We start from the raw sequence: 14,311 nt of genomic DNA, 5'->3' as shown, positions 1-14,311 counted from the left end.
AAGATTTTGTTTATTTATCTCTAGAGGGGAGGGGAAGGAGAGAGGGAAAGAAATGTCAATGTATGGTTGCCTCTTGTGTGTCCCCTGCTGGGGACTGGCCTGCAACCCAGATATGTGCTCTGATTGGGAATCAAACCAGGATCCTTTGGTTCGCAGGCCCGTGCTCAGTCCACTGAGCTACACCAGCCAGGGCTCCTTCCTTATAAAGTCTGAATACTGTTCCACTGGATGTAGAGACTGCGCCTTGTTCATCCATTCATTCGCTGATGAGCATTTGTATTGTTTCCACCTTTTGGCTGTTGTGAGCAGTGCTGCTATGAACACTGGTGCGCAGATATCTGTTCAAATCTCTGCTTTAAATTCTTTGGGTATATACCCAGAAATGGAATTGCTGGATCACAGGGTGATTCTGTTTAATTATTTGAGAAACCACATTATTTTCCTCAGTGGCTGCATCATTTTACATTCCCAACAATTCACAAGGGTTCCAAATTCGCTGTACCCTTGCCAACACTTGCTAATTTCTGGGGTTTCGGTTTTGTATAACGGTCACCCTAATGGATGTGAAGTAATATCTACCTCACTGTGGATTTGATCTGCATTTCCCTAACAACTAGTGACATTGAGCATCTTTTTCATGTACTTTTTGGCTACTTATATATCTTCTTTGGAAAATGCCTGTTCCAGCCCTTTGCCCAGTTTTTAATCAGATCATTTGGGATTTTTGTTGTTGAGTTGTAGGAATTCTTGATATAATCTGGAGATTAATCCCGTATCAAATATATTATTTGAAAATATTTTCTCCCATTGCATGGATTGCCTTTTCAGTCTGCTGACTGCGTTCTTGAGACACCCAAGGTTTTGATTTTAAGTCCAATTTATCTATATTTTCTTCTGGTGCCTATGCTTTTGATGTCATAGCCAACAAATGTTTGCCAAATCCAACGTTATAAAGCTTTTCCCCTATATTTTTCTTCTAAGAGTTTGGTAGATTTAACCCTTATGTGTAGGTCTTTGATCTTAGTAGGTGAATTTTGTAAATGATATAGAGAAAGGGTCCAACTTCATTCTTTTGCATGTGGATATACAGTTTTCACAACCCAATTTGTTGGAAAGACTGTCTTTAAGTGGTCTTGGCCAAAACCACGCTGTTCTGATTACTGTAGCTTTGTAGTAAATTTTAAAATCAGGAAATGTGAGACATACAAGTTTGCTTTTCTTTCTCAAGATTGTTTTGGCCTTTGCAACAGCATGGATGGAACTGGAAAGCATTATGCTCAGTGAAATAAGCCAGGCAGTGAAAGACAAATACCATATGATCTCACCTTTAACAGGAACCTAAACAATAAAACAAACAATCAAGCAAAATATGACCAAAGACACTGAGATGCAGAACAGGCACACAGGGACCAGAGGGGAGAGGGGAGAGAATTTCAGAGAAAAAGGGGAAGGATTCACAGGAACAAGTATAAAGGTCACGTGGACAAAAACTAAGGCTGTGGGCAGGGAATGGGAGGGAGGAGGGGAGCACTGGAGGGCGTGGGCTGGGATGGGGGTAAAAGACAGAAAACTGTACTTTAACAATAATTAAATAAAAATTTTTAAAAGATTGTTTTGGCTGTTTGGCTTTTTGTTTATTGAGATTCCATGTGATTTTTGGAGGGTGGATTATTTTTATTTCTGCAAAATATCATCATGGGAATTTTGGTAGGGATTGAATTGAATCTATGGATTGCTTTGGGCAGTATTAAAATTTCTAATCCAGAAAAATGAGATGTCTTTCCACTTACTTTTGTCTTCTTTCATTTCTTTCAGCAACGTTTTGTACTTTTTAATGTATAAGTCTTATGCTTCCTTAGTTAAGTTTACTTCTAAATATTTTATTCTTTTTATTGCTATTGTAAGTGGAATTTTAAAAATAATATATTTCTTCAAACTTCCAATGGCTTAATTTTTTTATTGATTGATTTTCAGAGAAAGAGGAAGGGAGGGGGCAGCCTGGAGGGAGAGACATCAATTTGTTATTCCGCATGTGCCCTCACTGGGCATCAAACCCACAACCTTAGCATATAGGGGCAACACCCTAACACACTGAGCTACCCAGCGTGGGCTGGAATTATTTTCTTAATTTTCTTTTTGGATTGTTCATTGTTGTATATAGAAACGCAACTTATCTTGTGGGTTGGTTTTGTATTGTGAAACTTAGCTGAGTTTTAAAATCAGTTCTAATAGTTGTTTTGATTGTTTGTATTTGGATCCAAGTTATTTCATTTTTCTTTTGTTTTTACTCAGAGACCAGAGCAGTGACAGGTTTTCTCGCCATCTTCCAAAGCCAGTAAAGTAAGGGTTTGGAAAAATCCTGCTCTTCCAAAGCAGGGGTTTTCTAAGTCCCCGTTCACTAAGAATGTAGCCTTCAAAGGTCCCAGTTGAACCCAACAGTACTGGTTCCAGCTTCCTACCTCATGAAGGCCAAGACCTCAGTTCCTGCCCCTGCATGGTCATTACGGCACCAGTGCTTGACCTCTGGGCTCCTCTCCCTCCCAATACTCCCCCTCAGAGCTTCTTTCGCATCAACTCCCTCACCCCTCTGCTTTTCTGCTGTCTTGATTTCAAAAAGACACATTCTATTTTCTACATGTTCAGAGCAGTAGTGGTCCCAGCATCCCACTTCCAAATGAGCACCTCAAACAGATGCATTCACAGGAGGCGCATGAAAGACAAAATCTTCTCCATAGTGAAAAGCCCTGTTACAGGGTACAGCTCAAGTGGGAAGTAACTCAGTCCCTCCTCCAAAGGCAAGAGCCTGGCTCCCCTGGGTGGTGCTGGGTGGTGCTGGGTGCCAGCCAAGTTTGCACCATGTGGGGGGTTGTTGTCTACTGTTACCGAGGGCCTACTATGTGCCAGATACTGTACTGGGTGCTTGATATACATTCGATCTCATTTAATCCTCCTTCCAGCACTGTGAAGGAGGCATTGTTATTGTCACTGATTCAGCTGAGAAAATTGCCAAAACCACAGATAGCAAAGAAGTGGAACTGAGATTCAGACTTACTTTGGCTGAACCTTTACCAGATACCTCTCGTGTTCCTCCATCCTTCCACAAGTTACCTGTACCTTTCTCTTCTCGTCCAGTCCTCCAGGGACAGGGTCCATGTGGTTTCCTTCCTCTTCTCTGTCCTCAGCACCTGCGAGGTGTGACCTCTGCAGAGGTTACTGGGCTTTGCCCCTGGAGGGCCCGTCCACAACTCAGGAGCGACTGCAGCACTCACACAGCTCTTGGCTTGAGCCCCTGTTACTGAGAGAAAGGAAGCTTTTGCCAAGGACTCAGAGGGGAGTTTAATGCTGGGAGTGAACTCAACTCTGGTCAGGACCCAAGCACCCAGCCCTCCCTGAGACATTGTGTGAGCCCGGGCTAAGCCTCCAGACAGCCCCTCCCGCAGCCCCAGCCAGGGTGGTGCTTGTGTGGGAGGGGCTTTAAATCCAGCTGCCAGACCCCTGGGCGGGAGAGGCTGGGACGGCTGGTCACCATGCACAGCACCCACAGTCTCCTGGCGCTTCTGCTGCCGCCACTGCTACTGCTGGTGGCCACCACAGGCCCCACCGGAGCACTCGATGATGAGGAGAGACTTGTGATGGTCAAGCTGCACAACCTCTACCGTGCCCAGGTGTCCCCATCGGCCGCCAACATGCTGCAAATGGTGAGTGTGGCCAGAGGCACCACCTGCCAGGACTGAAGGGGAGTTGCACAGGGCCCTCCACTGATCTCTCCCACCTCTTAGCTGAAGCTATCACAGAGACTCACCTCTCAAGTCAGTGACAGAGTCTCCGACACTGTGTGACTCACAGGTCTTCATAAACAGCCCCTTACACAGATGAGGAAGCAGGCTCACAGAGACAGGCTGGGCCTCAGGGTCTTGCAGATCACTCGGCCGATAGAGCCAGGTCTGGACGCCTAGCTTCCCACTCCGATGACCCCTTCCCAGCACTTCCTAAAATGCACGTGCCCCTGGGAGGGGGAACACCTTGGTGATGACGGTCTTTCAGACGCCTTCCAAGGAGACAACAAGGAAAAACAGGGCAGCAGAATGAGCCCAGGCACCTGGGGTAGGAGGGAGGGACTGAGGAGGTGGGGTGAGCACAGGAAGCAGTAGCAGAAGCAGAGAGAACTCTGGACCGCACAGCTCAAATCTGTCTTGGCCGCCTGCAGGACCCACGACTTAAAGTGAGCCCCTTAACCCAGTAAGGACCCTCAGTTCCTCATGTGTAAGGTGGGGTTATAATTAGAGTTATATACATATGTGTGTATATATATATATATATCAACATAATTGGAGTTACATATACATCAGTATATATCTATGAATGTCATAGATATAATATTGATGGGGGAGTGAAATCTCAAATATATATATATGTGTGTTTGTGTGTGTGTGTATAGTAGGATACATTTACATGAAGTTTAAAATGTAAAAAGTACTATTGTGTACAGGCAGTACCGCATGAGGAAGTAGTGAACATACACGGACATGCCTACAAGTGACAGAAGCCAGATTGGAGGTGGTGGCCACGTGCGTCAGGGAGGGAGAGTTACCTGTGGCGGTGTTCGGGGCAGGATGCTCGGGGCAGGATTAAAAGAGATAAAGTGAGGAATTCACCCCTCCCTGCCCTCTCTGACGGTTGGACTGGCCCATCCACCCCAGCCAGGGTCAGGTGGCCCGGAAGGATGAGGGGCAGTGTCCAAGGAGCCCTACCTGATGCCCGAGGGCAAGGTTGCACCTGGGGGACACAGCAGTGAGCCTGGAGGTCCAAGACTAGAGTTTTAACAGCCACGTTCGCTCCGGCGAAGTGACTCTGCTGTGCCCTTTTAACGTCAAAGGCCTCTGTTTCCTGACGTGTCGTGTGGGGCTCAGCAGGATGAGGTATGAGATCTTGGGGGGGCTCTACAGACACCTGCAGCACACACACCGCCATTCAATCCCTGTCAGCTCGGGCCACCAGGGGCTGCAGACACTAGTCAGGAGCCCAGTATCAGCTCTGCTGACAAATCCCCAGTTGAGGCTGGAACTCATTGTCGGGCCTTGGTTTCTCCATCTGTAGAACCTTAATGCCCTGGAGCCTTGCTGGCTGAGGCTGGGAGCTACGCAGGCTGGGAGCTGCTTTTCCTTCAGAGATGGGCCTCGGGGGTGGGCAATATTCTGGAAAGCAGTTCGGGGCACACTGCTGCGTGGTGGGAACAAGGGTCCTCAGCCAGTGCAACCTCAGCAGTGGGAAATGCAGACTCTAAAGCCAGACGGCCTGGGTTCAAACGTTAACTTTGCCATTTATTAGCTGTGTGACCCCAGTCAAATTACTTAAACTCTCTGTGCCTCGGCTTCCTCATCTGTAAACTGGGGAGGATAACAACTCCCTTGTGGGCTGGTTGTGAAGATTAAATGAGTGAATATGTGCAAAGCCCTTAGAGTAGTGCCTGAGAATTAGTAAGTGCTCAATATGTGTCTGATTAGCCAGAGGAAATGGGTCCTGGGTGAGGCAGGCAGGGGTTATTGTGGTCTCTCCTCTCTCCCTCAGCCTCCACATCTAATCAGCACCACTTTTACCTCCCAGAAGCTTTGATTTTTTTTTTAATCCTCCTCCTGGCCCCCATCCCTTTGGCACAAGCCTGATTCAGTCTTTCCTTTCTTCTCTCAAGAACTCCTAGATCAGCCTCTACCTGCTTCCTCAGGCTCCGGCCTCTCCTACCGGAATAAATGATCCGACACACGGGCCTGACCCTCCCTGTTTAAAACCCGTCACTGTCTCCCGCTGGCTCCCTAGTGCCTCAGGAAAGAGCTCCAACCCCTGAGAAGGTTCGCTCTGTGTGTCTGGCCCCCGTCCGCCTCTCTAGCCTCCTCTCCCGCGCGGGGTCTCCTTCAGGAACTGCTTGTCCTTCCCCAGGCAAAACGCTGCTTCTCACCTCCATGCCTTTGCTCATGCAGTGCCTTCTGCTGAGGACTCCTCTCCTCTCTCCACCTGGCCAGTGCCTCACCTTTTAACACTCAGCTTGCTGTCTCCTTCTCCACCTTCCGGTTGGGCTAAGTGGCCCTTCGTTGCTTCTGTGACGCCCATTGCATACCTGTCATTTATCACATGACCCAATTAATGGCTTATGATAGTGTGAATCTGGGCTTCTTGGTCCTTGTTTCCTCGGGTGGGCATGGTGCCCTAGACTGTTGAATGAATGATTGAGTTAGTGAACGAAGGGACTTTTTGTCACATGGTGACCATCTGGCCAACATGGGTTGGTGCCATGACTCCTGAAACTCCCCAAGGGTCTCTGAACCTCTGAGAGACCCAAAGCAATGACTCTCTAACAGTGGGACCCCAGACATCCAGCCGGGACAGAGACAACGGCCGGGCCCTGCGGGGGAGACCGCTTTAAGCAGGGCTCCATCTCAGCCGTCATCAGCTGCCAAGTGTCCGCTGAGCACCCGCTGTGCCAGCGCTGTGCCGCACAGTGGGGCTGCGTCACAGCCCCACCCCGAAGGAGCTTACAGTCTGGCCTGGAGTCCAGCGGCTCATCCAGACGCCCTAATCCTGCCCCAGCACCCAGCATCTTTACCACTTTCTAGCTCCCACTACCTCCAGAGTGTGACAGGACCCCAGGGACCAGTGTTTTGGGGGGGAGAAGCCCAGGGAGGGAAAGGGATTCCCCCAAAATCACAGCAGCAGGGCCGTTCCAGCCCAGTGCTCCCATCCACACCCCAGGCAGCGGCCACTGAGAACCTCTCGTGGGTGGGGAGTGGGTGTGGACACACGGCCCCCTCTCCTCAGAGTCACCCAAGCCCTTGGCGACTTATGGGCTCCCTGGCTCCCACAGCTGGATGAGTCCCCAGAGGATGGAGCAAGAGTCTCGACCAGGCAAGCCATTTCCAGGAGAGGCCAGGACAAAGTTTACTGGGATCCAGGCCTCCCCCTCCACCCTCTGGTCAGATGCCTTGTTAACCGCTCTTCCCACAAACACCGAGCCTGCCCCCCCAGCCAGAGGCACAGAACCTCAGAGGCCCCCGACCTAACATGCTGTCCTCCTGCTGTCACACCGCAGGTCCCCACTGCAGAACACTGCCTTTGGGACCGGACAGCTCTTCCGGCCACCGAGCCTCTGAAAAGAGCCCTCTCAGTGAGAGTCACACAGAGACACAATTCTGGGGGGAGAAGACGTTTTCTGTTGACTAGAAGTGAGCACTTGGGAAGAGCACTCAGGAGGGCAGCCTGCAGCTGGCAAAGCCGTGGAGGCTGGGCTACCCCGGGGAGGGAGGGGGCTGAGAAGAGTGCGACCCCAAGTCAGATGTAGGCCTGGTGGGGCGGGGCGGGGGGGAATGGCTAAATAAACAGCCCGACACCTCACTGGACCTCTCCGTCTTCAGAGCAGTTGAGGCAGCCCTGGGAGGTAGGCAGGGTATCACTGCCCACCTTTTGCTTAGATATTAATATTAATTAATAATAACATTATTACAAATATCATCTCATTTCCTCGTCCCGATACCCAGAGAATTCAGAAAGGTTAGGCAATCTGTACAAAATCACACAGCTGGTGAGTGGTCCCAAGTTTGGCTAACTTCATGGCCTGGGATGGCACCCTCTGACCTCCCTACAGAAGCCCACCAGGAGCGGAGACCTGTTTTGGATCATGGCCAAGAGTCACTCAGCTAACCACGATTCCCGTCTCTGTCCAGAACTGTGGGCGTCCTTATCTTCCTCCCTCGACCCCCTCTTCCACCTCCACTGAGCCTGAGGTGTCCTCACCTTCCTCCCCGCAGAGGTGGGACGAGGAGCTGGCCGTCTTCGCCAAGGCCTACGCTCAGCAGTGCGTGTGGGGCCACAACAAGGAGCGCGGGCGGCGCGGTGAGAACCTGTTCGCCATCACGGACGAGGGCATGGACGTGCCGCGGGCGGTGGAAGAGTGGTACCTCGAGCGGGAGCACTACAACCTCAGCGCGGCCAACTGTGACCCGGGCCAGATGTGCGGCCACTACACGCAGGTGCGAGGCCAGCGGGCGGGCAGGGGGCGGGAGCACTAGAGCAGGGGCAGGGCCAGCCACCTGTCCTGTAACCTCCTGCGTGTGCCCTTGTCCACACTCTAAGCCCCCGTAGATCCTTCATAAAAATCGTCTCTCCACAGCTACTAATGGTTGTTTAGGCCTCTAATGAAGTCTGCTTTCCATTTTCAGCTTAGTCATTAAAAACCAGTCGGAGAACCTAGGCTGCCCTCTCGGTCTCCTGGTACTAAAGAGACAGACCTAGGTTAGGCGTCTCTGAGCCTGTTTCCTGTACGGTAGTTACAGTGTGAGCCGGTCCTGGCCAAGCTCTAAGCAGCCCTGTCCTCTGGCTTAAGCCAGCCTTTGCCCCAGCAGTCAGGGCTCCCCACTTATCTTCTCTCTCACTGTCCCTCTTCTGTCATTTCTCCTAGTGTGTAACTTGCTGCTTCGAATCTGCCAAGGACAAATAAAGCAAATAAACAATTTTGTTTAATTTTTCTTCTGCTTTTAAAAACCATGTGTAAATAAGAGCAAATTGTCACTAAGGGAGGGTTTCAGGGAGTGTTCCGAGAGCAGTCACTGTTCACTTGTGTGGGGAATTCCCAGATAAGATAAGATGTCCCTTATCTTGCATTTGCAGATAAAAGGTATATGGGCGTGTGTGGGTTAACATTAGTGTTACTGAATTGTTTTTTTTCCTTTTCCTGATGCTTATTTGTTGTTCAACAATAACACAAAGGCGAGTTTTATTTTTTTAAAGACAAAAATAGGCCAACCGTCTTCCCACCCAAATCCACCAGTTTGATTTTCCAGTGCCTCATTTGAGTGGTATTTTTAGTGCTGATTTTTAGGGCAGGAAGTCCCAACATCACCCATGCAGATCAGGAAGTTGTGAGGGTGCAGCAGCCCCTCCTCTGCACCCTGCCACCTCTCACACTCCCCTCCCCACCCCCACCCTCTGCTGTGACTGATGTCAGAGCCCAGCAGAAGTGGCTCTGCCCTATCTCCACCCCGGGCTTCTCCAGGGCTGAGTGGACATGCACTCGGTCATTTTCTGCTGGGAGATATTCAGTAATGGGGGACCCTCAGCTGATGGAAGCAGAAAGATCCCAATCCGGGAGGGTGTGCAGAATTCACAGCCAGAGCCAGGTCTTGCAGCAAACACTGGCCTCAGACTGTGTGAGTCCCGGGCAGACTGGGCCTAGAAATTGCAAGGGAAGCTGCTGGTCTCAGCCTACTGCACTGCACAAGACTGTTTTGACTTTTTAAGTTTTATAGTCCTCTAGCAGCTAGGAGACCCACACTCAGAGATGGCAGAGCAGGTCCCTGAGTACTTGTGATTTGGAGAAAGTTCCACACCCAAAATGGCTCCTCCGGTTCTCTTCCTTGGATTTTGCTTGTTGCTGATGCTTAAGATTCTCCCATTTGTTTCCTTTGAATATACAGCTTATTTAAAATGCAAAAAAGCCTCTAGGAATAGCCCACAGGAAGAATTCACCAGAGTGTATCAAAAGGGAAGGCTTTCAGAGGAAGAGAGGCCCGGTGAAATAGTGGTTGGCAGGGGAGTGTAGTTCGAGACAAATTCCCCTCCCACCCCCGCTCCCCCGCCGCCCCCCCCAGTTCAGAGTTTTCTCCTTAAGCTGCCTGAAGGACTGTTCTTCTTCCCACCTGTACGAGGCTAGTACAGAGAGACAGCACCTGGCCTTCCCACCCGTGCTGAACTGTTGGGTTTGCCCTCCTCAGGTGGTCTGGGCCAAGACAGAGAAGATTGGCTGTGGCTCCCACTTTTGTGAGAAGCTCCAGGGCGTTGAAGAGACCAATATCCATTTGCTGGTTTGCAACTACGAGCCCCCGTGAGTCCGAGGGAGCCCTACTAGTGGGCGGAGCGGAGGGAAGCTGGGTTAGACACAGTCCAAGGACACGGGAGGGGGATAATCTGGAGCCTATGCCCTGTACCCTCCGGGGAGCCGTGAGGGCACCTATAGGAGTCTGCTCTTGTGGGCTCCGCAAGTTAGTTGGGGGCAAGTAAGACCCAGGGGCATTTCCGGTCTAGGTGTGTGTATGAGGGCTCGGGTCAGGGGTCGACAGGGCTCCCCGGCACCCCTAGCATTTTCCTGGCCTCCTGCAGGGGGAACGTGAAGGGGCAGAGGCCCTACCAGGAGGGAACTCCGTGTTCCCAATGTCCCTCCGACTACCGCTGCGAGAACTCCCTCTGCGGTGAGTTGCGGTTCGGGCGGGGAGGGAGAGGGAAAAGGAGGGGACACCAACCGGATGGCCTGGAGGCTCCCGCGGCTCCTGAGCATGCGTGGACAGGGGAGGGGTCGGTGGGATGAGATGACTTGGGACCCTGGGCAGTCCCACCCCATCCGGGTTCCTAAATCTGTTTTGCCCTCCTGCGCAGCGACTTTGGCACCCAGTCATTCTGAGTGACTGGATTTCAACCCTCGAAGCAGAAGGTGGCAGAAAGTCAGAGTGCGCTGGTGGGCGTGGTCAGATGAGGAAAACCCGGGGTGGGCGGGGCCGATTGGTGGGCGTGTCAGAAGGACTGGAATGGGCATATTAGGATCCAACTGGAGACGTGCCCTGAAAAAGTGGAAGTGCAAGCGCAGAGACTGGAAGACTTGGGCAAGGAGGTAGATGGAGGAACAACTGTGTCAATCAGAAGAAATAACATTTATTATCAATGGGGGACATATTCGCTGGAGAGGGTGTATGTGTATTTGTGTCTCTCTGTAGGATATTTGGTTGTCTCACCTTGACTGGGGTGGGGTGAGAGATATGAGGCCCTGCTTGAAGCACTAATGCCAGGCCTTGTTTCTCTTAGCAGAACCCATCACAGTCTCAGAGGAAGCTCAAGAGTTGCCTCAATCAGTAACTGAGACCCTATCTTCCCTGGTAACTGAAGCCCCAGCCTCTACGAAAGGGAGTATCTCTTCTCCCTTAGCAAAAGAAAGTCCATCCTTCTTGGTAACAGAGGTCTCAGGCACCCTGACCACCAAGGCTCAACTTGCCCTAGAGACCAAAGCCCCATCTTCCCTGGCAACGGAAGGCCCACCCTCCATGGCAACCAAGGCTCCTCCTCCCTTAACAAGTAAGGTCCCTTGGTCTTCAAAAACTCACAGCTTGTTCTTGGATAAGGGGCCAGCTACCTCCCCCAAGTCGACCAATGATCCCATCCTCAAATCGGTAGACGAAGAGTCCAGCAAGACAATGCCCCTCAGGAGCTCAGAGAGTTCTCTGCACCTCAGCGTGTCCCCCACAGGGACTCAAGAGCTGCTACCCCACTCCCAGGGTGAGGGGGAGGCTGAGGCCGAGTTGCCTTCTTCCAGTGAGGTCTCGGCCTCAGTTTTTCCATCCCAGAATGAGCCAGGTGAGCTGCAGGCCACACTGGACCACATGGGACACACCTCCAAGTCCCTGCTTAACTTCTCCAGTACCTCTGCTGCCACTAATGACATGGGTGGACGAATCCTGGCCCTGCAGTCCTTGCCAGGTAAAGCCTCTAGCACCCTTCCTTCCCTCCTGACTCCAGATTGTCAACACTCTGTCCCCAGCATAGGTGGTCAGGGCATAGGGAACATGTACCCTCTGAATAGGAGTTTCCTCCCTGGATGCTGGCCCTACTTGCATGCCTGGTGGGGAGGGTGGGCGGTCAGGCAGAACTATCTCCAGGCTGAGGCAGCCCCTCTCCTTTCCTACAGGTGCAGAGGACCCCGAAAAGCCTGGAATCCATTCAGGAATAAATTCAGGCCCTGGTTGCATCTGGGGCCCTCTTCTGGGTCTGCTGCTACTGCCTTCCCTAGTGTTGGCTGTAATCTTCTGAAGGGGTCACCATTCAAAGGCAAGGCCTAGTGGGGGGACCCTGGCCTCATGCTCACTCTGGATTGTTTTTCTCTAAGTAAGAAACCACAGCTTCCTGGACAAGGCCTGCTCTGTGGCCCAGCAGCCCCTTCACCCAGCGTCTGGCCAGACTCCAGGCTAGTCAATCCCTGGCACTGTCTCAGGAAAGCCTCTGCCTCTGGGGTGGCCCACTCCTCGGCCAGCTGCAGACTGTTCTGGGCATCGTTCTGCGGCCATGGTCCTGGTCTTCCAGGGACAGATCTCAAGGCTTCCCAGGAACTCCTTGACCCCTACCAGCCCCCTGGCCTCCTCCTGAAGTCCTGGGCTGCTCCCAGGCCTGCCTTCCTAGGGTAAAGAGGTCAGCTGTCCTCTGCCACCTCTTCCACCCTGTCTCCAGACCTCCTAACAAGATACGCTTCTTGGCTGAAGGGCCTCTGGAAGGGAAAAGCGACAGGGCATGGGGCTCGCCCAGAGGTCTTGGCCCAGCTGGCAGTGAGCTCAGGCTGCTGCCCACTAACTGCACATCTGGCCTGGACCCTCCTGCCCCTCCCACGTCAGTCCAGGTGGGCAGGTGGGGATTCTGGGGAGATACCTGCTTGCCTGGCAGGGATTGTCTGCCTATGCAAGGTAGAGGATTCTCCCTGAGTGCCTCCCTCTCCCTAGACTTTCTGTATAGCTGGTGGGGGTGAGGGGCAGATGGACAAGCCCCACCTGGTGGGGTGCTACGGGTGGGAAGGCAGAGACCAGGAAAGGGAAGCAGCTCCAACTCCTGAATAAGAGTGGGCAGACTTCATGCTTGTGGGGGGAGAGCAGCCCTGAAGAGGCTCAGTGCTTCCCCTACCCACCTGTGGCACCTGCTTCTCCTCTCACATTCCCTCTATCCCCAAATAAGTCCATTTGGTTCTTTGGGGCACCCTTTCTTTCCTTCCTATAACTACCCCCGCCCCTCCAAATGTTCAGGTTGCTGGCACAGAGGGGAAAGGCCAAAGGAAGGGTGCTGGGTGACTCTCCCAGCCCCAGGAGTCACCAGGGGGGCCAAGTTGGGTCCGGGGTCCAGAGTCAAGGAGTAGCATGACAATCTCTTCACAGGAGTGCTGCTACCCAGGCCCACCTGGTACACAAGGTTGGAAACGTAGCTTGGACCTGGCTTTGCTAACCCTTAGTTACTGGAGGAGTCCTGAGAAAGATTCTGGGGTCCCCCTCCCTTTCTAACACCCAGGATTGGAGCACAGCAGGACTGTCCATAAGTGCCGCGAGGCAGAAAAGCACAACTGTGCGTGTGTGGGGGGACAGCAACAGTAGACAACTGAGGAGGACTTGGGACCAAGCTGGGGTTGGCAAGGGGCGGAGGGACAGTCTCTAGGCCAAAGGCAGTGTCAGCAGTTAAACAGGAAGCATTCTAGTCGGGCCAAGGCTGCGTGCCTTCCACGTACATATATATAATATAATGTAACTCCATTAAGATAGAATCCATATGACATTAAATTTACTCATTTAAATTGTATCCCTCATCCCCGACTGGTGTGGCTCAGTGGGTTGGACACCATCTTGCAAAACGTCGCTGGTTCCACTCCTGACCTGGACACATGCCTGGGTGCAGGTTCCACCCCCATTCAGGATATGTGCAAGAGGCACCGATCAATGTCTCTCTCTCTCCCTTTCCCCCTCTCTAAAAATACGCTGTACCACTCAGTGGCTCTAAGTGTATCACAGGGTTGCGCAGCCATCAGCCACCATCAACTCGAACGTTTTCACCGGCCCCAATAAAACCCCACACATAGCTGTCACTCCCTGTTCATTTCAACATTTTCTCTCATTCTGTAGGCTGTCTTTCCAATTTCTGTCGATGTTATATATCTTTTGAACACGTTTTACGTTTTGACAATGTCAAATTTACCAATTTGTTTCATTTTGCTCCTTGTACTTTTTGGTATTATAGCTAAGAAACCAGTGCCCGGTCCGAGGTGACAGAGACTTAGGCCTATGTTTTCTTCTAAGAGTTTTATATACATTTAAGTCTTTGATACATTTTTAATTAATTTTTGTCTGTGGTATAAAGCGGGAATCCAACTTCATTCTTATGCGATGTACACACCCCACTGCCCCAGCACCTTTCACTGAAGATTATTCTCTCCCGTCTGTCACTGCCCATGTCAAAAGCAGTCAAAATAAAAGTCAGTGCTTATTTCTGGACTCTGGATCCTATCTCACTGATTCGTTCGTCTGTCTTGATGCTGGTACCACACCTTCTTGATTACTGTAGCTTTGTGGTTTTGATATCAGGAAGTGCAAGTCCTCCAACTTTGTTCTTTTTCAAGACTACTTAGGCTTTTCTCAGCCCCTTGAATTTCAATATTAATTTTAGGAACAGCTTGTCAAATTCCTGCATCGTCAGCAGAGATTTTAATAGGGTGGGTGTAATCTGCCATCTTAACTGTTAAGCCTTCCAGTCCATG

The 14,311-nt window shown here is 51.3% G+C and overlaps 1 protein-coding gene across 2 annotated transcripts; it reads left to right on the top strand.

The window, feature by feature from the left end:
- The first annotated feature begins 3,492 nt into the window (after window positions 1-3,492).
- Window positions 3,493-14,048, top strand: PI16 (peptidase inhibitor 16). 2 transcript variants are annotated; one of them, XM_053671416.1, is made up of 6 exons: window positions 3,493-3,698; window positions 7,797-8,018; window positions 9,759-9,868; window positions 10,144-10,232; window positions 10,843-11,106; window positions 11,717-14,048. In XM_053671416.1, the coding sequence occupies exons 1-6, from the start codon at window positions 3,528-3,530 to the stop codon at window positions 11,836-11,838; spliced, it is 978 nt and encodes a 325-aa protein (XP_053527391.1). In that variant the 5' UTR covers window positions 3,493-3,527; the 3' UTR covers window positions 11,839-14,048. The 2 variants fall into 2 exon arrangements, with proteins under 2 accessions (XP_053527391.1, XP_037002116.2); XM_037146221.2 differs by having other exon boundaries at window positions 10,843-11,508.
- Window positions 14,049-14,311: the final 263 nt, after the last annotated feature.

This window comes from Artibeus jamaicensis, unplaced genomic scaffold (genome assembly GCF_021234435.1).
Source record: "Artibeus jamaicensis isolate MK-2021 breed Jamaican fruit bat unplaced genomic scaffold, CSHL_Jam_final contig_1803, whole genome shotgun sequence".
NCBI classification, from domain to species: domain Eukaryota; kingdom Metazoa; phylum Chordata; class Mammalia; order Chiroptera; family Phyllostomidae; genus Artibeus; species Artibeus jamaicensis.
Note: the sequence above shows the minus strand (reverse complement) of the source record. Positions and strands in the feature narration are given on the sequence as shown.

Excerpts from the sequence above, each read along its gene's own strand:
- PI16 (XM_037146221.2), top strand. The coding sequence starts at position 3,528 with ATGCACAGCACCCACAGTCTCCTGGCGCTTCTGCTGCCGCCACTGCTA. Across the intron at positions 8,019-9,758 it reads TGTGCGGCCACTACACGCAG|GTGGTCTGGGCCAAGACAGA; the intron begins GTGCGAGGCCAG and ends TGCCCTCCTCAG. Across the intron at positions 11,509-11,716 it reads GGCCCTGCAGTCCTTGCCAG|GTGCAGAGGACCCCGAAAAG; the intron begins GTAAAGCCTCTA and ends CCTTTCCTACAG.